Source organism: Oncorhynchus tshawytscha, linkage group LG09 (genome assembly GCF_018296145.1).
Source record: "Oncorhynchus tshawytscha isolate Ot180627B linkage group LG09, Otsh_v2.0, whole genome shotgun sequence".
Classification (NCBI taxonomy): Eukaryota; Metazoa; Chordata; class Actinopteri; order Salmoniformes; family Salmonidae; genus Oncorhynchus; species Oncorhynchus tshawytscha.
Genome location: NC_056437.1, coordinates 2,654,559 through 2,670,285, shown reverse-complemented (window position 1 = coordinate 2,670,285; position 15,727 = coordinate 2,654,559). Strand labels below are relative to the sequence as shown.

The window sequence follows — 15,727 nt, the reverse complement described above, 5'->3', positions numbered from 1 at the left end:
ACTGTTACACCTGGTTATCAGCCGAGTCTTGTCTGGCAGCGAAACAGTTCATTCAGCCTCATTTACTGCCCTTAAAAAAATATAGCTGATATGACTGACTTGCCACAAATATGGTTTCTAATGACATTTGAGATGTACAAACTATGGCACAAGGGGACGACAAGAGGCAATCCGTAATTTCGATAAAGACATTAATGAGAGAGGACAGACATACTCATTATAACTATTTGTTCAGCACTTTTGAAATGTGCTGCGACAGAATTCAGAACATGGAATTCAGAACATCTTACAGTGTTCTCCTTGTACACCAAGTCAGTAAATAAAGGGGGCATATATGCAGACAATGAAAGCTCTTACAGTAGTTGAAGTCAGAAGTATACATACACATAGGTTGGAGTACTTTGGATGCAAAAGTGCAAATCAATCCCAGAACAACAGCAAAGGACCCTGTGAAGATGCTGGAGGAAACAGGTACAAAAGTTTCTATAGCCACAGTAAAATGAGTCCTATATCGACATAACCTGAAAGACCGCTCAGCAAGGAAGAAGCCATTGCTCCAAAACTGCCATAAAATGGGGACAAAGATCGTACTTTTTGTAGAAATGTCCTCTGGTCTGATGAAACTAAAAGAGAACTGTTTGGCCATAATGACCATCGTTATGTTTGGAGGAAAAAGGGGGAGGCTTGCAAGCCAAAAAACACCATCCCAACTGTGAAGCACAGGGGTGGCAGCATCATGTTGTGAGGGTGCTTTGCTGCAGGAGGGACTGGTACACTTCACAAAATAGGTGGCATCATGTGGATGGAAAATTGTGTGGTTATATTGAAGCAACATCTCAAGACATCAGTCAGGAAGTTAAAGCTTGGTCGCAAATGGGTCTTCCAAATGGACAATGACACCAAGCGTACTTCCACAGTTGTGGCAAAATTGCGAGATAGGGGGCAGTATTTCCACTTTGGATGAATTGCGTGCCCATAGTGAACTGCATCAAAATCTGTCCTAAATTGCTAATATATGCATATTATTATTAATATTGGATAGAAAACACTCTGAAGTTTCTAAAACCGTTTATGTTTGAATTATGTCTGTGAGTATAACAGAACTCACAGGGCAGGCAATCTTCCAAACAAGTTTTGAAATCCTGAAAGTTGGGGCAACTTTGACGTCATCGCCCCCTCCCTTCCCAACAAGTTATGGATCTGGAAACATTTCCTACGTCTTCCACTAAATGTCCTCATTCAGTAGAAAGTGTAATGGAGCATTTGCTGTGAACTTTGACCTAATGGGAAGGAAAGTAGTCGGTGTCGCAAAAGAATGCCATTTTTTTGTGGCGCGTTTGGCTTTGATTGCTACGGCTGTTCCCATCAGCCCCAGATGAAAATGAATGATCCGGTTGGAATGCTGTTGGATATATATGATTATAACATCCTGAAGATTGATTCCGCACTTAGTTTGACCAGTTTCTTTGACCTGTAATATGTCTTTTGGAAGTTTTGGAAGTTTTCATGCAAAGTTATCCTGGACCAGAAGTCATTTTTTGGCCATGTGAGCTGAAAGTGATAGCAAATGCTGCTACTTGGACACTAGAATTGAACATTATGAAACAAAACGATTTATTGTTGAACTAGGACTCCTTGCACTACATTCTGATGAAAGATCATCAAAGGTAAGGGAATATTTATGTTGTAATTTTGTATTTCTGTTGACTCCAACATGGCGGAGAAATATTGTTACGTCTGAGCGCCGTCTCAGTTTATTGCAATGTTAGGCTTTTTCCGTAATGTAAAAAAAAAAATGTGACTCAGCGGTTGCATTAAGAACCAGTGTATCTTTAATTATATGTAGAACATGTATCTTTAGTCAAAGTTTATGATGAGTATTTCTGTTATCTGGCGTAGCTTTCTATAATTCCTCCGGATATTTTGGAGGATTTTCTGAACATGGCGTCAATGTAAACCGAGATGTATGGATATAAAATGCATATTATCGAACAAAACGTAAATGTACTGTGTTACATGTCATATGACTGTTATCTGATGAAGATTTTCAAGACGGTTAGTGATTCATTTTTTTTAAAATCCTGCTTTTGTGATTTTATCTTTGGCTGGAAAAAATGGCTGCGTTTTTTCTTTGGTTTGGTGGTGGTCTAACATAAATATATGCTGTGTTTTCGCCGTAAAACATTTTACGCGCTGGGTAGATGAACAAGGTGTTTATCTTTCATTTGAGGCATTGGACTTGTTAATGTGTGGAGTTTAAATATTTCTAAAGAATATTTTTGCATTCCCTGTGCCACCTTTTCAGCTGAACGGGTGGGGGGGGGTGGAGTTCCCGTAGGGGAACCCCTCACCTCAACAGGTTTTAAGGACAACAAAGTCAAGGTATTGGAGTGGCCATCACAAAACCATGACCTCAATCCCATAAAAATGTGTGGGCAGAACTGAAAAAGTGTGTGCGAGCATGGAGGCCTCCAAACCTGACTCATACACCAGCTCTGAAATACCCAACTTGTTGTGGGAAGCTTGTGGAAGGATACCCAAAAATGTTTGACCCAAGTTAAACAATTTAAAGGCAATGCTACCAAATACTACTTGAGTGTATGTGAACTTCTGACCCACTGGGAATGTGATGAAAGAAACGAAAGCTGAAATAAATCATTATCTCTACTATTATTCTGACATTTCACATTCTTAAATTAAAGTGGTGATGCTAACTGACCTAAGACAGGGACCTTTTACTGGGATTTAATGTCAGGAATTGTGAAAAACTGAGTTTAAATGTATTTGGCTAAGGTGTATGTAAACTTCTGACTTTGACTGTACATGTGCACCACCAAGTCAGAACAGTAGGCAAGTAGCATATACGTATATCATATTACATAATTTATGCAGCAGCATACAATACATTTTTTTGGACTCACCTTGTTGTCCTGTGCTCACTTGAACAGGAAGGTGATGCGGCGGTCCTTTGTGGGCAAGTTTTGGCAGTCATCTAAGTCTGGATTTATGGTGCTTTCAAGACAGCTGGGAATCTGAAGAAACACATTTTTGATTCATGATGACGTCAGTAATCTTCAGAACTCAAGGAGTTCCAGTTGGATGAACTCACTAAAATCAGATTTTGCAATTCTGAGTTAAAAACCTCTTAAGAATCGGACCCATTTTTTTAAATTTTCTCCCAAATCTACCTGCCTGTAGCTCAGAACCTGAAGGAAGGATATAGATATTATTGATACCATTTGAAAGGAAACACTTTGAGGTTTTTTGGAAATGTGAAATTAATGTAGGAGAATATAACACATTAGATCTGGTAAAAGATAATACAAAAAAAATGCATTTTGTAAAAAAAAAAAAAAAAATTCAATTATATTTGAAAATGCAAGAGAAAGGCCATAATATTGCATATTAGGCGCAATTTAGATTTTGGTTTTACACTAGTAAAACCAAATTCATGCTTTTCATCCGTTCGATGCCTGCACCCGCACACCCGACTAGCATCACCACCCTGGATGGATCCGACCTAGAATATGTGGACATCTATAAGTACCTAGGTGTCTGGCTAGACTGTAAACTCTCCTTCCAGACTCATATCGAACATCTCCCATCTAAAATCAAATCTAGAGTCTGATTTCTATTTCGCAACAAAGCCTCCTTCACTCACGCCGCCAAACTTACTCTAGTAAAACTGACTATCCTACCGATCCTCGACGTCGGCGATGTCATCTACAAAATAGCTTCCAATACTCTACTCAGCAAACTGGATGCAGTTTATCACTGTGCCATCCGTTTTGTTACTAAAGCACCTTCTACCACCCACCACTGCGACCTGTATTCTCTAGTCGGCTGGCCCTCGCTACATACTCGTCGCCAGACCCACTGGCTCCAGGTCATCTACAAGTCCAAGCTAGGTAAAGCTCCGCCTTATCTCAGTTCACTGGTCATGATGGCAACACCCACCCGTAGCACGCGCTCCAGCAGGTGTATCTCACTGATCATCCCTAAAGCCAACACCCAATTTGGCCGCCTTTCCTTCCAGTTGTCTGCTGCCTGTGACTGGAACGAATTGCAAAAAATCGCTGAAGTTGGAGACTTTTATCTCCCTCACCAACTTTAAACATCTGCTATCTGAGCAGCTAACCGATCGCTGCAGTTGTACAGTGTTAATCTGCTAAATTGCAATTATTCGCCTACCTCCTCATGCCTTTTGCACACAATGTATATAGACTCTTTTTTTCTTTTTTTTCTACTGTGTTATTGACTTGTTTATTGTTTACTCCATGTGTAACTCTGTGTTGCTGTCTGTTCACACTGCTATGCTTTATCTTGGCCAGGTCGCAGATGTAAATGAGAACTTGTTCTCAACTAGCCTACCTAATCATCAAATCAAATTTTATTTGTCACATACACATGGTTAGCAGATGTTAATGCGAGTGTAGCGAAATGCTTGTGCTTCTAGTTTCGACAATGCAGTAATAACCAACAAGTAATCTAACTAACAATTCCAAAACTACTGTCTTATACACAGTGTTAGGGGATAAAGAATATGTACATAAGGATATATGAATGAGTGATGGTACAGAGCAGCATAGGCAAGATACAGTAGATGGTATCGAGTACAGTATATACATATGAGATGAGTATGTAAACAAAGTGGCATAGTTAAAGTGGCTAGTGATACATGTATTACATAGGATGCAGTTGATGATATAGAGTACAGTATATACGTATGCATATGAGATGAATACTGTAAGGTAAGTAACATTATATAAGGTAGCATTGTTTAAAGTGGCTAGTGATATATTTACATCATTTCCCATCAATTCCCATTATTAAAGTGGCTGGAGTTGAGTCAGTGTCAGTGTCAGTGTGTTGGCAGTAGCCACTCAATGTTAGTGGTGGCTGTTTAACAGTCTGATGGCCTTGAGATAGGAGCTGTTTTTCAGTCTCTCAGTCCCAGCTTTGATGCACCTGTACTGACCTCGCCTTCTGGATGATAGCGGGGTGAACAGGCAGTGGCTCGGGTGGTTGAAGTCCTTGATGATCTTTATGGCCTTCCTGTAACATCGGGTGGTGTAGGTGTCCTGGAGGGCAGGTAGTTTGCCCCCGGTGATGCGTTGTGCAGACCTCACTACCCTCTGGAGAGACTTACGGTTCTGGGCGGAGCAGTTGCCGTACCAGGCGGTGATACAGCCCGCCAAGATGCTCTCGATTGTGCATCTGTAGAAGTTTGTGAGTGCTTTTGGTGACAAGCCAAATTTCTTCAGCCTCCTGAGGTTGAAGAGGCGCTGCTGCGCCTTCTTCACGATGCTGTCTGTGTGAGTGGACCAATTCAGTTTGTCTGTGATGTGTATGCCGAGGAACTTAAAACTTGCTACCCTCTCCACTACTGTTCCATCGATGTGGATCGGGGGGTGTTCCCTCTGCTGTTTCCTGAAGTCCACAATCATCTCCTTAGTTTTGTTGACGTTGAGTGTGAGGTTATTTTCCTGACACCACACTCCGAGGGCCTTCACCTCCTCCCTGTAGGCCGTCTCGTCGTTGTTGGTAATCAAGCCTACCACTGTTGTGTGGTCCGCAAACTTGATGATTGAGTTGGAGGCGTGCGTGGCCACGCAGTCGTGGGTGAACAGGGAGTACAGGAGAGGGCTCAGAACGCACCCTTGTGGTGCCCCAGTGTTGAGGATCAGCGGGGTGGAGATGTTGTTGCCTACCCTCACCACCTGGGGGCGGCCCGTCAGGAAGTCCAGTACCCAGTTGCACAGGGCGGGGTCGAGACCCAGGGTCTCGAGCTTGATGACGAGCTTGGAGGGTACTATGGTGTTGAATGCCGAGCTGTAGTCTGAACAGCATTCTCACATAGGTATTCCTCTTGTCGAGATGGGTTAGGGCAGTGTGCAGTGTGGTTGAGATTGCATCGTCTGTGGACCTATTTGGGCGGTAAGCAAATTGGAGTGGGTCTAGGGTGTCAGGTAGGGTGGAGGTGATATGGTCCTTGACTAGTCTCTCAAAGCACTTCATGATGACGGAAGTGAGTGCTACGGGGCGGTAGTCGTTTAGCTCAGTTACCTTAGCTTTCTTGGGGACAGGAACAATGGTGGCCCTCTTGAAGCAAGTGGGAACAGCAGACTGGTATAGGGATTGATTGAATATGTCCGTAAACACACTGGCCAGCTGGTCTGCGCATGCTCTGAGGGCGCGGCTGGGGATGCCGTCTGGGCCTGCAGCCTTGCGAGGGTTAACACGTTTAAATGTCTTACTCACCTCGGCTGCAGTGAAGGAGAGTCCGCATGTTTTCGTTGCAGGCCGTGTCAGTGGCACTGTATTGTCCTCAAAGCGGGCAAAAAAGTTATTTAGTCTGCCTGGGAGCAAGACATCCTGGTCCGTGACTGGGCTGGATTTCTTCTTGTAGTCCGTGATTGACTGTAGACCCTGCCACATGCCTCTTGTGTCTGAGCCGTTGAATTGAGATTCTACTTTGTCTCTCTACTGACGCTTAGCTTGTTTGATAGCCTTGCGGAGGGAATAGCTGCACTGTTTGTATTCGGTCATGTTACCAGTCACCTTGCCCTGATTAAAAGCAGTGGTTCGCGCCTTCAGTTTCTCGCGAATGCTGCCATCAATTCACGGTTTCTGGTTTTTAATCGTTGCTATGGGAACGACATCTTCAACGCACGTTCTAATGAACTCGCACACCGAGTCAGCGTATTCGTCAATATTGTTATCTGACGCAATACGAAACATCTCCCAGTCCACATGATGGAAGCAGTCTTGGAGTGTGGAGTCAGCTTGGTCGGACCAGCGTTGGACAGACCTCAGCATGGGAGCCTCTTGTTTTAGTTTCTGTCTGTAGGCAGGGATCAACAAAATGGAGTCGTGGTCAGCTTTTCCGAAAGGAGGGCGGGGCAGGGCCTTATATGCGTTGCGGAAGTTAGAGTAACAATGATCCAAGGTTTTTCCACCCCTGGTTGCGCAATCGATATGCTGATAAAATTTAGAGAGTCTTGTTTTCAGATTAGCCTTGTTAAAATCCCCAGCTACAATGAATGCAGCCTCCGGATAAATTGATTCCAGTTTGCAAAGAGTCAAATAAAGTTCGTTCAGAGCCATCGATGTGTCTGCTTGGGGGGGGATATATACGGCTGTGATTATAATCGAAGAGAATTCTCTTGGTAGATAATGCGGTCTACATTTGATTGTGAGGAATTCTAAATCAGGTGAACAGAAGGATTTGAGTTCCTGTATGTTTCTTTCATCACACCATGTCTCGTTAGCCATAAGGCATACGCCCCCGACCCTCTTCTTACCAGAAAGATGTTTGTTTCTGTCGGCGCGATGCGTGGAGAAACCCGCTGGCTGCACCGCCTCGGATAGCGTCTCTCCAGTGAGCCATGTTTCCGTGAAGCAAAGAACGTTACAGTCTCTGATGTCCCTTGGCGAGAAGAATGCTAGGGAGTGGTGCATGATGTGCCCGTCTCCAGAGTCTGACCAGAAGACCGCCTCGTTTCCCTCTTTTTCGGAGTCGTTTTTGGGTCGCCGCATAGGATCCATTCCGTTGTCCCGGTTGAAAGGCAGAACACAGGATCCGCGTCGCGAAAAACATATTCTTGGTCGTACTGATGGTGAGTTGACGCTGATCTTATATTCAGTAGTTCTTCTCGACTGTATGTAATGAAACCTAAGATGACCTGGGGTACTAATGTAAGAAATAACACGTAAAAAAACAAAACACTGCATAGTTTCCTAGGAACGCGAAGCGAGGCTGCCATCTCTGTCGGCGCCGGAAGTACCTGGTTAAATAAAGGAGAAATAAAGTGAAGACTTACAGAAAACGTTTGACCTCTGTCATTGCCAACAAAAGGTATATAACAAAGTATTGAGATAAACTTTTGTTATTGACCAAATACTTATTTTCCACCACAATTTGCAAATAAATTCATTAAAAATCCTACAATGTGATTTTCCTGATTTTTTTTCTTCTCATTTTGTCTGCCATAGTTGAAGTGTACCTATGATGAAAATTACAGGCCTCTCTCATCTTTTTAAGTGGGAGAACTTGACTCCCACTAAATACTAAATACTTTTTTGCCCCACTGTATACACTAACTTTCACAAATCTAGATTGTCGGGTGGGTGTGAAGCCAGAGACAGCAGGGGTTCAAACTGTAGAACTCAGTTACAACATGTTAATATAAAAATAGATTTTATCAAACAAAACTATGCTACATTTTAAGGTTTCTCCCATCTCCACAGAGGAATTTTGGAGCTCTTTCAGAGTGACCATCAGTTTCCCCCCCGATTGCTCAATTTGGCCTGGAGGCCAGCTCTAGGAAGAGTCTTGGTGGTTCCAAACTTCTTCCATTTAAGAATGATGGAGGCCACTATGTTCTTGGGACCTTCAATACTACTTTGCTACACTTTCCCTTCAATACTGTTTTGCTACACTTCCCCAGATCAGCCTTGATAAAATCCTGTCTCAGAGCTCTGCGGACAATTCCTTTGACCTCATGGCTTGGTTTATGCTCTGACATGCACTGTGGAACCTTATACAGGCTAGGGTCCTTTTTCCTAAATTTCCGCCTGACTGACGTGCCCAAAGTAAACAGCCTGTTGCTCAGGCCCTGAAGCCAGGATACGCATATATTTGGTACCATTGGAAATAAAACACTTTGAAGGTTGTAGAAATGTTAAAATCATGTAGGAGACTATAATACAATAGACATGGTAGGAGAAAATACAAAGAAAAAACAAACAGTTATTTTTTTGAGAGCTATGCTTTTCCAATGGAAAGTATATGGAAATAATTAGATCTAGCTCCCAGTATGCAATTCCTATGTCTTCCACTGGGTGTCAGTAGTCTTTGTTCAAGGTCAGGCTTGTGTCTTCCAAAACAATTAAGAAAAATTAGTTTAGTAGGACATCTGCTTGGAAATTAGTGTGTGCGCACGCCATGAAGACAACGCGCACCTGCTATTATCGTTTTCCTTGAACATACTTCTTTCCTATTGAACATCAACAGCAACTTCTTTCCTATTGAACATCAACAGCAACTTCTTTCCTATTGAACATCAACAGCAACTTCTTTCCTATTGAACATCAACAGCAACTTCTTTCCTATTGAACATCAACAGCAACTTCTTTCCTATTGAACATCAACAGCAACTTCTTTCCTATTGAACATCAACAGCAACTTATTTCCTATTGAACATCAACAGCAACTTCTTTCCTATTGAACATCAACAGCAACTTATTTCCTATTGAACATCAACAGCAACTTATTTCCTATTGAACATCAACAGCAACTTATTTCCTATTGAACATCAACAGCAACTTCTTTCCTATTGAACATCAACAGCAACTTCTTTCCTATTGAACATCAACAGCAACTTATTTCCTATTGAACATCAACAGCAACTTATTTCCTACTGAACATCAACAGCAACTTCTTTCCTATTGAACATCAACAGCAACTTCTTTCCTATTGAACATCAACAGCAACTTCTTTCCTATTGAACATCAACAGCAACTTATTTCCTATTGAACATCAACAGCAACTTCTTTCCTATTGAACATCAACAGCAACTTATTTCCTATTGAACATCAACAGCAACTTATTTCCTTTTGAACATCAACAGCAACTTCTTTCCTATTGAACATCAACAGCAACTTATTTCCTATTGAACATCAACAGCAACTTATTTCCTATTGAACATCAACAGCAACTTATTTCCTATTGAACATCAACAGCAACTTCTTTCCTATTGAACATCAACAGCAACTTCTTTCCTATTGAACATCAACAGCAACTTATTTCCTATTGAACATCAACAGCAACTTATTTCCTATTGAACTTCTTTCCGTATTAAATATTATAGATTAGATAGATAGACATTTTGGAGGATCTGAGGATTTAATAGAAACTAATTTTGATTTGTTGAAACAAAGTTTAGATTTTTGGATTCCTTTCTCTGCATGTTGAACGAGTGGATTACTCAAATTGATGGCGCCAACTAAACAGACTTTTTGGGATATAAAGAAGGATTTTATCTAACAAAGCGACACTACATGTTATAGCTAGGACCCTTTGGATGACAAATCAGAGGAATATTTACAAAATTAAGTGAATATTTAATCGTTATTTGTGAATTTATGAAATCTGTGCAGGTGGAAAAATATTATGATGTGGGGCGCTGTCCTCAAACAATCACATGGCATGCTTTCACTGTAAAGCCCTCTGTAAATCAACCGATATAAGACACTTGTATGTACATAAATCTTTAATATCCATAATTTGTATGATTATTTCTTTTAATTGCGCGCCCACAAGTTTCACTGGAAGTTGTTCCGCTAGCGGGACTCCTAGCCTTAAGAAGATTTATATAGACAGGCGTGTGCCTTTCCAAATCATGTCCAATCATTTGAATTTAACACAGGTGGACTCCAATCAAGCTGTAGAATCATCTCAAGGATGATCAATGCAAACATTATGCAACTAAGATCAATTTCAAGCCTCATAGCAAAGGTTCTGAATACTGAGGTATAATAAGGTATTTCTGTTTTTTTTTTCTCCAAAAACTTGTAAAACATTATAACCTGTTTTCACTTTGTCATTATGGGGTATTGTGATGTCATTATGGGTGTATTGTGATGTCATTATGGGGTATTGTGATGTCATTATGGGGTATTGTGATGTCATTATGGGGTATTGTGATGTCATTATGGGGTATTGTGATGTCATTATGGGGTACTGTGATGTCATTATGGGGTACTGTGATGTCATTATGGGGTATTGTGATGTCATTATGGGGTATTGTGATGTCATTATGGGGTATTGTGATGTCATTATGGGGTATTGTGATGTCATTATGGGGTATTGTGATGTCATTATGGGGTATTGTGATGTCATTATGGGGTATTGTGATGTCATTATGGGGTATTGTGGTGTCATTATGGGGTATTGTGATGTCATTATGGGGTATTGTGTGTAGATTGATGAGGAAATGTTTTTCTTTAATCATTTTTAGAATAAATCTAACGTGGAGAAGGATCTGAATACACACACACGCACACACACACACACACACACACACACACACACACACACACACACACACTGTGTTCAATTGCTCTACTTTCAGCATTGCTGTGTGTTGAGTGGTGGGCACACATTGATATTAGAAATTAATCCATTTGTAAACAACAGGTGTTGACTAGCAGTTTTGGAAAAACAATACAGAGTTAAAGATAAAGTACGACATAAAACATAGAAATGGAGACACAGTGAATAAAGAATAAAAATAACATGACTATATACAGGAATTACCAGGTAATAACATGGTTATATACAAGAGAGTACCAGGTAATAACATGGTTATATACAGGGAGTACCAGGTAATAACATGTTTATATACAGGGAGGTAATGACATGGTTATATACAGGGAGTACCAGGTAATAACATGACTATATACAGGAATTACCAGGTAATAACATGACTATATACAGGAATTACCAGGTAATAACATGACTATATACAGGAATTACCAGGTAATAACATGGTTATATACAGGGAGTACCAGGTCATAACATGGCTTTATACAGGGAGTACCAAGTAATAACATGGCTATATACAGGGAGTACCAGGTAATAACATGGCTATATACAGGGAGTACCAGGTAATAACATGGCTATATACAGGAAGTACCAGGTAATAACATGGCTATATACAGGAAGTACCAGGTAATAACATGGCTATAAACACACAGTGTACCAGTACACAGAGTAGCAAGTCATAAGCACCAGCTGTGGCTGTGTGGTGTGTCTGTGTGGTGTGTTTGTGTGCGTGCGTGGATGTGTGGTGTGTGTGTCTGTGTGGTGTGGTGTGTCTGTGCGGTGTGTGTGTGTCTGTGTGGTGTGTCTGTGTGGTGTGTCTGTGTGCGTGTGTATGGGTGTGTGTGTCTGTGTGGTGTGTCTGTGTGATGTGTCTGTGTGCGTGTGTGTTTCTGTGTGGTGTGTCTGTGTGTGTGCGTGTGTGTGTCTGTGTGGTGTGTCTATGGGCGTGCGTAGATGTGTGTGTCTGTGTGCGTGTGTGGATGTGTGTTTGTCTGTGTGGTGTGTCTGTGTGGTGTGTCTCTGTGTGGTGTCTTTGTGGTGTGTCTGTGTGCGTGCGTGCATGGATATGTGGTGTGTGTGTCTGTGTGGTGTGGTGTGTCTGTGCGGTGTGTGTGTCTGTGTGGTGTGTCTGTGTGGTGTATCTGTGTGGTGTGTGTGTCTGTGTGGTGTGTCTGTGTGGCGTGTCTGTGTGGTGTGTCTGTGTGGTGTGTCTGTGTGGTGTCGGTGTGTGGTGTGTCTGTGTGTGTGTGTCTGTGTGTGGTGTGTCTGTGTGTGTGTGTCTGTGTGGTGTGTCTGTGTGGTGTGTCTGTGTGCTCGTGTCTCCGCGGGGAGAAAAATGGAGTCTGTCCAACTACGTAGTTACCAGCGTTCATCTCTGCACCATTTAATCTACGTCTCCTTCATCACTTAGGACAATTACAACAGATAAATGTGTTCCTTCAGGGCCGTTATGGGACTATGGGACTATGGGATGGGAGGCAGGGGATGGGAGGCTGGGGATGGGAGGCTGGGGATGGGAGGTTGGGAGGCTGGGGATGGGGATGGGAGGCTGGGGATGGGAGGCTGGGGATAGCGATGGGAGGCTGGGGATGGGAGGCTGGGGATCGGTGGCTGGGGATGGGGATGGGAGGCTGGGGATGGGAGTGGGAGGCTGGGGATGGGGATGGGAGACTGGGGATGGGAGGCTGTGGCTAGGGATGGGGATGGGAGGCTGTGGATGGGGATGGGAGGCTGGGGATGGGAGGCTGGGGATGGGGATGGGAGACTTGGGATGGGAGGCAGAGGCTGCTGGGGATGGGGATGGGAGACTGGGGATGGGAGGCTGTGGCTAGGGACGGGAGACTGGGGATGGGAGGCTGTGGCTAGGGATGGGGATGGGAGGCTGTGGATGGGAGACTGGGGATGGGGATGGGAGGCTGGGGATGGGAGGCTGGGGATGGGGGTGGGAGCCTGGGGATGGGGGTGGGAGCCTGTGGATGGGGATGGGAGGCGGGATGGGGATGGGAGGCGGGATGGGAGACTGTGGCTAGGGATGGGAGGTTGGGGCTGGGGATGGGAGGCTGGGGCTGGGAATGGGAGGCTGGGGCTGGGAGGCTGGGGATGGGGATGGGGATGGGAGGCTGGGGATGGGGCTGGGGATGTGAGGCTGGGGATGGGAGGCTGGGGCTGGGAGGCTGGGGCTGGGAGGCTGGGGATGGGAGGCCGGGGATGGGAGGCTGGGGATGGGTATGAGAGGCTGGGAGCCTGGGGATGGGAGGCTGGTGCTGGGGATGGGAAGCTGGGGATCGGAGGCTGGGGATGGGAGGCTGGAGATTGTAGGCTGGGGATGGGAGGCTGGGGATGGGGAGGGGATGGGGATGGGTGGCTGTGGATGGGGAGGGGCTGGGGATGGGTGGCTGAGGATATGGAGGCTGGAGTTTGGAGGCTTTGGCTGCTAAGCTAGGGATGGGAGGCTGGGGATGGGAGGCTGGGGAGGGAGGTTGGGGATGTGAATGGTAGTTTGGGGCTGGGGATGGGAGGCTGGGGATGGGAGGCTGGTGCTGGGGATGGGAGGTTGGGGCTGGGGATGGGAGGTTGGGCTGGGGTTGGGAGGTTGGGCTGGGGTTGGAGGCTGTGGATGGGAGGCTGGGGATGGGAGGCTGGGGATAGGAGGCTGGGGATGGGGATGGGAGGATGGGGAAATTAAGCTGGGGATGGGGGGCTGGGGCTGGGAGGATGGGGATGGGGATGTGAGGCTGGGGATGGGAGACTGGAGAGTGGAGGCTTTGGCTGGGAGGCTGGGGATGGGAGGCTGGGGCTGGGGATGGGAGGCTGGGGATGGGAGAATGGGGCTGGGGATGAGAGGCTGGGGATGGGAGACTGGGGCTGGGGATAGGAGGCTGTGGATGGGAATAGGAGGCTGGGGATGGGAGGCTGGGGGGGTGTGAGATTGGGGTTGGGAGGCTGGGGCTGGGAGGCCGGCGGATGGGAGGCTGGGGATGGGAGGCTGGGAATGGGAGGCTGGGGATGGGAGGCTGGGGATGGGAGGCTGGGGCTGGGAGGCTGGGGATGGGGCTGGGAGACTGGGGATGGGGATGGGAGACTGGGGATGGGGATGAGAGGCTGTGGATGGTGTTGGGAGGCAGGGGATGAGAGGCTGGGGCTGGGAAAGGGAGGTGGGGCATGCGATGGGAGGATGGGCCTGGGGCTGAGAGGCTGGGGATGGGAGACTGGGAATGGGGATGGGGATAGGAGGCTGTGGATGGGGCTGGGAGGCTGGGGATGGGAGGCTGGGGATGGGAGGCTGGGGCTGGGGCTGGGGATGGGAGAATGGGGCTGGGAGAATGGGGATGGGAGGCTGAGGTTGGGAGACAGGGGATGGGAGGCTGGGGATGGGAGGCTGGGGATGGGAGGCTGAGGCTGGGGCTGTTGATGAGGATGGGAGGCTGAGGTTGGGAGGCTGGGGCTGGGAGGCTGGGGATGGGAGGCTGGGGATGGGAGGCCGGGGCTGGGAGGCTGGGGCTTGGGATGGGAGGCTGGGTCTGGGGAGGGGCATGGGAGGCTGGGAATGGAAGGCTGGGGATGGGGCTGGGGATGGGAGGCTGGGAGACTGGGGATGGGAGGCTGGTGCTGGGGATGGGAAGCTGTGGACGGGAGACTGGGGCTGGGGATAGGAGGCTGTGGATGGGGATAGGAGGCTGGGGATGGGAGGCTGGGGGTGTGAGATTGGGGTTGGGAGGCTGGGGCTGGGAGGCCGGCGGATGGGAGGCTGGGGATGGGAGGCTGGGAATGGAAGGCTGGAGCTGTGGATGGGAGGCTGGGGTTGGGAGGCTGGGGATGGGAGGCTGGGGATGGGAGGCTGGGGCTGGGAGGCTGGGGATGGGGCTGGGAGACTGGGGATGGGGATGGGGATGGGAGACTGGGGATGGGGATGAGAGGCTGTGGATGGTGTTGGGAGGCAGGGGATGAGAGGCTGGCGCTGGGGAAGGGAGGTGGGGCTTGGGATGGGAGGCTGGGGCTGGGGATGAGAGGCTGGGGATGGGAGACTGGGAATGGGGATGGGGATAGGAGGCTGGGGATGGGAGGCTGGGAGGCTGGGGCTGGGGAATGGAGAATGGGGCTGAGAGGCTGGGGATGGGAGGCTGGGGATGGCAGGCTGGGGATGGGTCTGGGAGGCTGAGGCTGGGGGCTGGGGATGGGAGGCTTGGGATGGGAGGCTGGGGCTGGGGCTGTTGATGAGGGTGGGAGGCTGGGGATGGGAGGCTGGGGCTGGCAGGCTGGGGCTGGGAGACTGGGGATGGGGATGGGAGACAGGGATGGGAGCCTGGAGATGGGGATGAGAGGCTGTGGATGGTGTTGGGAGGCAGGGGATGAGAGGCTGGGGCTGGGGAAGGGAGGTGGGGCTTGGGGTGGGAGGTTGGGGCTGGGGATGAGAGGCTGGGGATGGGAGACTGGGAGTGGGGATGGGGATAGGAGGCCGTGGATGGGGCTGGGAGGCTGGGTATGGGAGGCTGGGGCTGGGAGGCTGGGGATGGAATGCTGGGGCTTGGGCTGGAAGAATGGGGCTGGGAGGCTGAGGTTGGGAGGCTGGGGCTCGGAGGCTGGGGATGGGAGCCTTGGGATGGGAGGCTGGGGCTGGGG

At 47.1% G+C, this 15,727-nt stretch overlaps 1 protein-coding gene across 1 annotated transcript in view; it reads right to left on the bottom strand.

Moving 5' to 3' along the window:
• The window catches only part of LOC121847334 (vegetative cell wall protein gp1-like), a 131,466-nt gene that overhangs the window by 70,992 nt on the left and 44,747 nt on the right, over positions 1 to 15,727 (bottom strand). The window contains exons 5-6 of the mRNA XM_042327943.1: positions 15,379 to 15,687; positions 14,502 to 14,903 (exon numbers count right to left, since the gene is read on the bottom strand). Coding sequence (XP_042183877.1) covers positions 14,502 to 14,903; positions 15,379 to 15,687 — 711 coding nt within the window. The remainder of the gene's footprint in view (positions 1 to 14,501; positions 14,904 to 15,378; positions 15,688 to 15,727) is intronic.